The sequence below is a fragment of the Camelina sativa genome, chromosome 9 (assembly GCF_000633955.1).
Source record: "Camelina sativa cultivar DH55 chromosome 9, Cs, whole genome shotgun sequence".
Taxonomy (NCBI): domain Eukaryota; kingdom Viridiplantae; phylum Streptophyta; class Magnoliopsida; order Brassicales; family Brassicaceae; genus Camelina; species Camelina sativa.
This window is the reverse complement of record NC_025693.1, coordinates 3,181,657-3,192,295: the sequence shown is the minus strand read 5'-3', so window position 1 is coordinate 3,192,295 and position 10,639 is coordinate 3,181,657. Positions and strand designations below refer to the sequence as shown.

Sequence of the window (10,639 nt, the reverse complement as noted above, 5' to 3'; positions counted from 1 at the left end):
TTTTCCCCAAATCAAAAATTTAGGTTTTCGATTCCGCCACAATTAATTGGTGAATCGCAGAACTCGTTGCTGGACACAAGTAAGTAACTCCAGATCTTGTTTCATTTCGCTAGTCCGAATCAATTCTTGAAATAGGCGAGTTGTGTGGGTTAAGATGAAGGGCTTGGAATCTCATTCCGGCGTCGGTGAAGCTATTCTCGATGGTGTGGCCGAAACATGCTTTGTGCCATTGTTGATGTGAGTTTCTTATAGATTAAAGATGAACAAATTTAGGTTTATTTTTTGTGTTTGGTTTTTTTAATTTTGTTTGGTTTTTTGATTGATTTGTAGAAGAGGACGAGGAAAGGATCTAGCTAATCGAGGTATGTGCTTTACTGGGATGCTTGAAACCGCCGTATATTGTGTTTGTGCTCATGTTGTGTTTGATTTATGTTTATTGCAGGAGCTTTCATTTCATGTTTTCAATATATGGTTTTCTACTTCTACACTTTGCTCCTTCAGCTGAGATACGACAATACGATTAGAGCAAAAAACAAGTTTGGTTTTATCTCTTAACTTTAGATGATTTCATTAAGTTGTATTTTCCATGTTTGAAACAGTTTAAGTTGGTAATCACGCCTCTATTCTAGTGATTTGCTGACAAGGTTGGAGCTCTTTTGCTCTGTGATATGGCTCACATCAGTAGTCTCATTGTTGCTCAGGTATATTGTCACCTACTCCCTATGTGCATCGCTCTTGTTCTTCATGTATCTTTTCATTTAGTTAGATATGGGATTTTGTTTAGCATTTTGAATGGTTTAGAACAAAGATCTTGATTTGTGGAACTCTGATATCAAACTCAACTATATATATCTCAGGTTTCATCATTCTGACTTATGTTGTCTCATATATGTCTGCATTTATGTTTCAAATCTAGTATTTTAGGATGTATTATCAATTGAGCTTCTTCCCAATAACCAATATCGCATTGTTAAAGTGTTTGATTTCACTTGTGTTGTCTCATTTTACTCTCCTTGTTTTTAGTTTTCAGCTGCTTTAAGCATGTGTAGTGAGAGCTTGAAGGTTTGCTTCTCGCCGTTGATGGACTTTTACTTCTTGAGGTAACAGATCTACTTAACCATCTATATAACTAGTCTGAGCTAGTATCGTACTAGTGTTCTTACAACTCAGAAATACTATATATGAATTTGGATCTCTTATGATACGATTAGTCTCTTTATTAATCTTGTTCTCTGCCTTCACTATAACCGTTTAATCTAGTTTCAGCTCTAATTACATTTTCTCATGAGTTTTAGTATTGATCCATTTAGAGAGTACAATGTTTACGAGAATGTATTGCTCTATTTTATCATTGTCCCTACTTTGTTTGAGCAGTTGGTTCATGCCAGTGATACTGCTGTTTTCTCTATATAGCTAAGTATTACCTAATTGGTACATGCTATATGTTTTCTCACGTTTTGTCAATGAAACTTGTATTTTATAGATATCAACGATTTGGAAACGTTCTTATAAAGGTGTGGAATGGAAGCCATGTGTGAACAAGTCTACTGGAGGTATTACATAGCTTTCCTACTTTCTTAATAAGTAAAGGCGATGAAGGACGAGGATGGTGTGGCTAGTTCCGTGAAGATCCGGTTGTTGGTGTTACCAGTTCAACGGAAGATTCAGTTGGTGGCACTTAGGATGTTAGTTTTATTTTGTTTCAATACTTAGCTGCACTTAAGATATTAGTATAAGACTTGGTATGATCTTTATGTATGACATTTTTTTGGTTAAAATATTTTTATTATATATATAGATGATTTATGAATATGAAATCTGTTTATAAATAAATTTAAATAAATTTAAATAAATTGTGCAAAATAAACTAAAAAGTTTTAATAGAGCTATGGTAGAACCTCCTAACATAGCATGAAAAATGATTTATTACATTATTTAAAAAAATTAGAAAAGTGTGATAACAAAGCATTTCTCTACTGTTATGGTAGAATATTCTTACATAGCATATGTATTTGGTGCTATCGTATATGTGGTATATATGATAACAGTGGCCTAACATAACGTTTGTGAAAAAATTATAAATGACAGCATTATAACGTTTTTCTACTGTTATCAATGTAGATATTTGTTGTAGTGAATAACTTATGGGCTGAAAGACCCAGATGTGTTACGCTAAGTCAAAGCATCTTCAAGGCCTTCAAAACGAACGTAAGCCTAAATAATTCTTATGTAGTCAAAGCCTATGAATTAACTACATTTAGGTTCGATGTTTCTCTTTTGTTAGTTAGACTTTGCTACCTTTTTCTCGTAGGCTTTCTAATTAGTGTTTCCAAATCCTAAATGCTTTTTCGAGAAAACTCCTCTTTTTGAATAAGAAGAGTTTGATAATATATACCCAAAAATATCATCACATTATATTTAATAGCACCCACTTTTTGGCTTTAAGCTAGTAGTATCTACGAACCATGTCATCATCTTCCAAAATCATCATTGCCACATCGACAATGCACCATATGTTCAACTCGAATGGAAGGTCTAACTGTTCTGACGTGGATCCAACACAAAAACAAATTATTATTCAGAAGTTATATTCTTTAAATAAAGAAAAGCCTAACTGATTCATACTGTCCAAACAAAGTACCAAAATGATAACATTATTGAATATAATATTTTCAAATAAACCAATCAACTATATATTATTACATTTCATAAGCTTGTATAATCGAATATGTACAAATAATCAAATATTTAGCTGACTACTAGTAATTTGATCCGTTTTGTCCAAATTAAATTAAAACTTCAAATTTGATTCCATATTTCAATTCAATTTATTTAACCAAGGTTTGACACATAATTTTAAATGGAATATATATATATATATATATGAATAATTAATTAATTTATGAGCTTAATATTTTGTATTCTTGCAATCTATTATAATTAAAGGTCTCAAAATATTTGGTTGAAAATAAAAGAGGGAACAAAGAGGGGCATACATGTTCGCGGCTTGTGACCGCATAAAATATGAACACGATAACTGGCTTATCCGATTCATGTTCAAACCTAATGTAGATACATATTCGAGATTCACAATATTGCATAAAAAATTAACTTGTAAGAAATATAAATTTTTTGAAAAGTCAATAAACAATACCTTTTTTTGTAGTAAAACGGTAGCATCATCGAAAATATAAAAATATCGGAATAAAAACATTAAAAATAATTATATATTCGTTGAATATTTTATTATATTGTCATTTTGTAGACAACCAATAAGAAAGGTGATATCTTGAAATTTATTTATAAAAAAAAATCACAAGTCACACGTGCATTTTTACCAGATTTAAATTCTATTAATAAATATTTATGAGTTGTGGAGCATTAGGTTTTGGTGATGAGGTGAAGAAGTGATGATAGATTTCAATAAAATCATTTCATGTTGATCAACATGTATTTGTTTATCGTAAATTCCTAATTGTTCTCATTTATTTGTTATTGAGCGTCTAATTCGTTTGTCGTTGTATGGTGAAAATAAAAGAATTAAATTGTAAACTTCCAAAACGTTATGTAACCCTCACATTTAGAAATGTATCACTATAAATTACATATATGTCTTTTTATTTAGACCCTTTTATTTATGGTTTAATCATTTTTCTTGTAAATCAATTTTACAATTCAAATCCTAGCACAAATGACGGCAATACCAATATAAACACGCTTAATTGTAATCTGTCTATCTTAAAACATTGAAAGTGATGTGTGACATTTAACACAAGTGGATGGTGAGAGACAGTGTCGGGTGACTTGGGGTGCACTTCCACGCGCGACTTCGACTTGTTTGTCCCTACNACAACTCTCTTCTTCTTCTATAAAAGAACCATTCTTTGTTCATCTCAAATAATCACTTTCTCTTATCTTCCCAACTAAAAACTTTAAAACCATCAAAGAAGAACCCTAAAAGAAAAATTCTATTTATACCGAAGATGGGAGTTTTGAAGAGAAGAGTTTCGAGTAGCAGAGGTCTTGGAGGTGTTCTTAGAGAGCAAAGAGCTAAGCTTTACATCATCAAACGATGTGTTGTGATGCTCCTATGTTGGCAAGATTGATCTTGGTTGATTCAAGTAGTGATACTTTGAAGCTTAACCGGATCAAACTGATGATTGCAAGAAGATATGAAAGAGGAAGAAACCGGTTTGGGGTTTGCTTGCCGATAGTCAATCTTAGGGGGATGAAATTTTAACACTTTCGATATACTGAATATGGGTGGGTTTTTAGTTTTTGGAGGGTATATTTGTAAATATACGAATAAAAATTTGGGATAAATTTTGTAATGGCTTTTGCCTTAGTTCCATAGTTCCCTGTGTAAATTCGACTATATATCTCACACATAATCTAACCAAGATTAGTTCTTGTTTACTTGTTGCTTAATTTACTTGGTTTTATAGTTTACGAGGTTGTGATAGGTATTTTGTTTATTTGAATATTTCGTCTTCTAATATGTGAAACAGCATGATTCCAAATAAAACGTTATTTACTGTAAAAATATAAGAAAATGGTAGCATGGCCATCTATTCTTAACATCCACTAGAATTTCCAATTTCAAATTGTGTTTTAAGAAGATGGTGTAGCAACACATACATCAATGACAACTATTCAACCAGTTATAAGAAACCAGCTTCAGCTTTGGTCTTGATCAAGCAAGTAATCTATCTCATTAACAATTACATGAATGCATAGAATTTACTTCTCCGTTATTAATAAGTTTCGGTTCATAAAATCTAATTACAAATGTTAAGTATACAAAGATTACTATGAGAGAGGTATAGGTTTGAATAACACTACTTTTAATGCATGAACAGAACTCCCAAATTTTTTAGTCAATTCAACTAACCTCTTCCTAGTTCAAATGATTAGCTAATTGATTTGAAGATAACTTAAAAATTGAAAATTAAATATTCTTTGGTTACTTGTCTCATATGTCATGTTGGTCCTCCACGTATGGGATAATCTCTACTTTCTAATTATGACTCTAATTAAATATTCTTCGGTTATTTGATTAGTTTACTTCGTTGGACTCATATCAAGACTTTTTATAATTATGATGATGTATGTATGTGTTTAGTTTCTAATGAATTATAAACTTAAACTAATCAAAGTTTCAATGACTATAGATATAAATCAAGGGACACAATATCAAAATTATTGATCGGTCCCTCTTGATTTAAATCTGACGTGACCATTAGGTGCCAAATTATTTATGATATTGGAAAGACATGTATTGTATGCTGTCACGTCAAAATTATTCTATTAATAAAACCAAACAAAAATGAAATTTTCTTTTTAATGGCTTCAGTACCGTAAAGACAACAACAAATTACTAAGCTTGTGGGCATATATATTACGGCCCATTAGATGTTCAAGATTCTTGATCAAATAAATTTGTGATTACACGAAGTCGAACTAAAAATTAGCAAGAATGCTAGGTGAAGATTTGAAGTATCAAAGGTTTTTGAATGAGAGATAGTAAATTAATCATGGACCGTCTCAACCGCTCCAACCACAAAAATATTATCATTAAAATACTAAATGAATTGCTGCCAAAAACATTGAATTATTCACGAAAATTAGCTATAGATTGGTGATGAAGAAAGGAGAAAAAATGGGGTCAAAATGTCAGGTGAGAAGAAACTGAATCTACATCATTGTCGATTCTGTTGTCGGCCAACTTTAACTATGCAGCCCATATGTTTTTGGTACTCATCTACACTACCACCTTATAACTTATTTTTTCATGTATATATATAAAAACATATGTGTGTGTGTGTTTTTCTTCTTAGATGAATGATAGAGTTTCATAAAGCTTAAACCACACACGTTTTCAGATATTTATAAACTAAGAGAATCTTCTCAACTAAATATCAAGAAATTGCATGGTAGAGAATATGAATATGGATATAAAACCCTATAAATTAAAGATCTTTAAAAGTATTGTCAATAATGAGTGGAAGCCTCATTGGCTAGAGCTTTATACCAGATTGGAGTACTAGGCTGAGATGCTTGATTGTTTAACCACCAGTTTTTTTCACTCACTCATGCAAATAAAACATTTTGGTAATAAAGTTAACAAAAAAAAAAAAAAAAACAATTATCACATAACTACGAAACCTGGCTCAATACATTATTTTTGTTAATCCTACCTTTTCATCATGTTAGCTGCCATGGTCACTAGAATCTGATATTGAGTCTGTACATCTATCTATTATTTATTATTCGTCGTTGGAGAATTTTGTAGAATCTATGACCAGTAAGAAAAAAATCTATGTGCAGTAAGAAAATCTTGATGCACAAAGTTATTGAGGATCGATACAAAAGAAGATAGGCTCGACCACGTGCGGCGGTCCTACCACCGTCGCCGTCGTGGCCACAACCGTCGTCCTCTTCTATTGTCACTTTCTCACATTTGGGTCCAAATTTTATTTATTGATGTTCACATCATTGAGTTTCCATTTAATGGCTTATTTTACATTACCAACTAAAACTAAACATTCCTATGTAACATTTGTCAATTGTTTTTATTTTCCAAATTTAGAATTGTTTCAAGAACTCAATATCTTCATTCTGAAACATTTTATTCCATGTTGCACTATCTATGAAAAAAGCTTCACAAGTATTCCAAAACGATTCTTCATTCTTAATTCGGTAGGATTTCACTAATCGTAAAAGTTCACGATTCATTGATTCCATAATTTTTTGGAAAAATAATTGTTTTATGCCACAAGGCTAATGAAAAACTTATAACTGAAAGAAGATTAAGTGAAGTTTTTTGTTCCATTAATGATTCTGCTAATTCATTTTATCATACCATATCTTTGTTGCATGATGTATTTTTAAACCAAGTTTTTCCGAATAGTGATCAGATCGTCTTATATATGGTGGCTCCAACTAGCTAAAGTGTTTTTGGTCTGTATGTAAATTACATGATTATTTGGTCTTCGGCCTCGTGCATTGTTTGTGATATTATTTCCTTTTTTATATATGTTTAAAAAAGATTCGACATTATTGGTCCACATACTTACTTGTATATATTCACTTCTATGTACTTCAACACACTTCTGGACTTCTCTCCAAGTACACTTCATATTTGTGTTCTTCTAATCTGTACATCGCACATGGTTTTCTCATCTTATTATATGTCATACATGAATATATATATATAGACATCATATGGACAACTTATTACTTCATGGGAACTTCTCACAATTCTATATCCTTCTTTCTAAACAAATAGAGTATTTTTAGGTTAAAGTAAGATATTAAGCATGTTGGCCTATTAGCTCAGTTGGTTAGAGCGTCGTGCTAATAACGCGAAGGTCACAGGTTCGATCCCTGTATAGGCCACTTTTTTAGTTTTTTTAATTTTTTCCCTAACATTGGGCCTCAACATCAGCCCATGTGTCAACTTAAAAAGCACATCACCACGAAACACAACTATCGAATACTGCATTTGTTGGGCCAAATTTGGCTCTACGAGTTGCTTCATTATCTACATACTCATCATTAACGGGTTGCTTTAACTAATTCGTAATTGTATTTTGTGTCATTTTTTCCTAGTAGATTATAATTTCGAGTACGAGCTCACATTTCTCGTTGGAATCTACACTTTGTCTAAAAGCGTCCAAGAAATACAACTTTTGGACGATTTTAGATAATACTCCCTCCGTTTCAAAATATAGGATGTTTTAAGTTAAACACACAGATTGAGAAATTTTTACTTTTAACCAGTTTAACCAATCAGAAATAATACTGCATAATATAAAATATTAAATTAATCTAAAATTGCATAGAAACCTGAAAACATCCTATATTATGAAACAAAAAACTTTTCTAAAACATCTTATATTTTATAACGGAGGGAGTAATATTTTAAAAAAAAACCTTCAAAAGAGAAAGAACCTAGTTGAAGTGTTTGAACCAAGTTAAAATAACATGTAAGATCCATGGCTGCAAAATAAAGCCTTTTTCTTTTGTTGTAGTACTTGTACGTTGAATTCGGGATAGTGACTAAATTAGAAGGAAAAAAAGCTATAGATACAAAAGTGACGACGAGATCATATATGACGTAATGTGCTTGTGGTATTATCATCAAGTACTGTCTCTGTAATAATAATAAATAACGTAGGTCAGTAACCGCGAAAGAGACAATATTGCAAGAGATCCCAAAACTAAGTTTCTATAAATAGAACAAAGATCTAAGTTCTCACTTCCCACGAAAAAGATTCGATCTACTCCTCTCAATCGATTTCACTTGTCATAACTTACAAATCCTCCATCACATAAATTCTCTATCTCAATCTATTCTAGGAAATATCGCATTAATTAACTAGATATTTGTACGCTATATAGATGGAGAAGAAAAAAAAAGTTATTACGAGTGTCTTATACGTATCAGAAAAACTAGCAAAGATACGTACGATATAGGCGATTTTTACCCATGCACAGCACATTTAATTATTTAAAACTGACTTCGACATAAATAATTGTTTTTCGTTTGTAACAATGGATATGCGAGAGTGAAAACTCTACATACTATATGATCATAAAATAGCTTCTTGATTCCACTCCTTCATTAATTAATACAAACCCAAACTCTTTACATTTCCTATAGTAATCAAGACGAGGAAAATGTCTTAATGATAGTACAATATATAAACCAAACCCATCACTATAAAACCCTAAACAAAGGGTTCTTCATAGATTTTAAAAAAACATAGAAGAAGAAACCCAAACCAAATACTATTAAAAAAGACACCCAAAAAGATACTACTACTAAAATATTAAAACCACCAACCCACAATTCCATTTTGCAAGTCTAATTAACTAAACCCTAATTAATTAATGATGACTTGACAGTTTAATTAATACTAATAATTTTGTGGAGAGGATTAACTAATTGTAACATCGATTTACCATCTTACTAGTCCTTTGTCTCTTAATACTCCCTGAAGACGACTTCTCCAAGTTATTGTTATCATTGCTTTCATCATTATTATGGACACACTTCTCTATAACCGCCTTTAACGCTTCCTCTATCGAACTCACACGATCATTCATCATCCTCTCTGCATCATAACCTTCCATGTCATCACCATCGAAGTTTCTACGATATGAATCATGATCCTCTTCATCGTCTTCTCGGCTCAAGAACAAGACGTTCTTGACTCGACCACCTACGGTTGCGATCTCAGCTTTGAGAGTTCGTAGACGAAGAGTCTTCAAGGCATTTATGACGTCATGCATGAGGTCAGTCCTGTCTTGGCAGCTAAAGGAAGCTCTTATCACCAAGTTTCCTTCTTCGTCGTTGTAAGACGAATCCACGGTCAGATCATCGGACTCTGTGGGGACTTGACACGTATCCGTGATAAGTGATGTCTGTCGTTTTAGCTCCTTCATGTGTTGGATCACTTCCGCTAGCAACGAAGCTTTGTCCGTCTGTATAAAAAAGAAACGAATCATAAAGATGTACTAAATTTTTTTCTGCTACTTCATAATGATAATAACTACAAATTAATATACCACATCTGTGAACTATATTTACCTACCAGAAATATCGATTTGAAGCAGTTATTATTTTCAAAATGGAAAAATACAATTAGTAAACGATAATAGTGGAAGAAAGATAAATTTGGAAGTATCATACCAATTTAATTAAGGTTTTCATTGTTTTAGAAAAAGTTAAATAAATATGAAAAAAAAAACAAATGACAATAGTACCACACTACCACATATATGTATATATGTGATCGATAACCACACAAGAAAAAAACATATAAATATATCGTGTTGAGGCACTTATTAGTTTTGAAAATTTTACAATTACTGTTACTAGTATTAACTAATTATAACTGATTAGAGATACAATTTTGGAAGTACCATTAAATCATATAATTAATTAGTATAAATTTTTCGAAAAACATACTTAAATCTCAAGAATTAGAGACGTGAAAGGGGAAAAGTATTAGTTTATGACAACTTACTTTGGTTGTGTTTGGTAAAATACTACGCAACTTAGCAAGATGAGTGTTGATTCGCTCTCGTCTTCTTCTCTCAGCTTCACTATGACTCTTTGAAGCAGCTAAAGCCTTAGCATCCATGACTTCTTGTGCACTCAATTTCCCCATGATCTCACCATCGAACCCAAAGGACGAGCCCCGACGCATGATGGGTCCAAGAGCTTCGGACAGAATCCTCAGATGGTTCTGATGATGCTCCATGGAAGGAGGAGGAGAGACGAAACTGTCGTTATAGTCAAAGGAAGAGGAGGACGAAGAAGCTCTTCTGTTAAAGCAGTGAACCGGGTCAGAATAACGGGTCGGGTTAGATGAGAAATGGGTCGGGTCAAAAGAAGGTAAAGATGAAGACGACCAAGGGAGGATCTGAGGATGGTGATGAAGAAGAAACTGGTCTTGGTAGTCTTGTAAGTTGTGGAATGTTTGAAGACAATCTTCTTCTTTCATTGCATACATCTTTTTTGGTTTTTTGTTTTTGGAAAAGAGAAAGAGAATTATAGAAGAAGAGACAAAAGGTCACAAACATCCCATTTGATAATGGATACACATGTTTATATATAGTGCTATATAAT

The 10,639-nt window shown here is 32.2% G+C and overlaps 3 protein-coding genes and 1 non-coding gene across 4 annotated transcripts; 3 read left to right on the top strand and 1 right to left on the bottom strand.

Annotated features, from left to right (window-relative positions):
- Positions 3,895–4,416, top strand: LOC104710338. The gene has a single exon (XM_010426920.2). The coding sequence runs from the start codon at positions 3,984–3,986 to the stop codon at positions 4,104–4,106; it is 123 nt and encodes a 40-aa protein (XP_010425222.1). The 5' UTR covers positions 3,895–3,983; the 3' UTR covers positions 4,107–4,416.
- LOC109126342 lies at positions 5,660–6,536 on the top strand. Its single transcript, XM_019229846.1, is given in 3 exon segments — positions 5,660–5,677; positions 6,376–6,397; positions 6,400–6,536. Coding segments are annotated over 3 exon segments (177 nt in total).
- Positions 7,325–7,398, top strand: TRNAI-AAU. Its single transcript has one exon. It is a non-coding gene; the product is annotated as a tRNA-Ile (tRNA).
- Positions 8,592–10,574, bottom strand: LOC104710337 (transcription factor AIG1). Its single transcript, XM_010426919.1, has 2 exons — positions 10,035–10,574; positions 8,592–9,489 (listed from the first exon to the last, which is right to left on the bottom strand). The coding sequence occupies exons 1-2, from the start codon at positions 10,521–10,523 to the stop codon at positions 8,947–8,949; spliced, it is 1,032 nt and encodes a 343-aa protein (XP_010425221.1). The 5' UTR covers positions 10,524–10,574; the 3' UTR covers positions 8,592–8,946.

What these genes read in the sequence shown, in the direction of transcription:
- LOC104710337 (XM_010426919.1), bottom strand. Translation starts at nt 10,523, where the DNA reads ATGTATGCAATGAAAGAAGAAGATTGTCTTCAAACATTCCACAACTTA. An exon ending in TTTTACCAAACACAACCAAA is followed by an intron (nt 9,490 to 10,034) that starts GTAAGTTGTCAT and finishes TTTTTTATACAG; the next exon opens with ACGGACAAAGCTTCGTTGCT.
- LOC104710338 (XM_010426920.2), top strand. Translation starts at nt 3,984, where the DNA reads ATGGGAGTTTTGAAGAGAAGAGTTTCGAGTAGCAGAGGTCTTGGAGGT.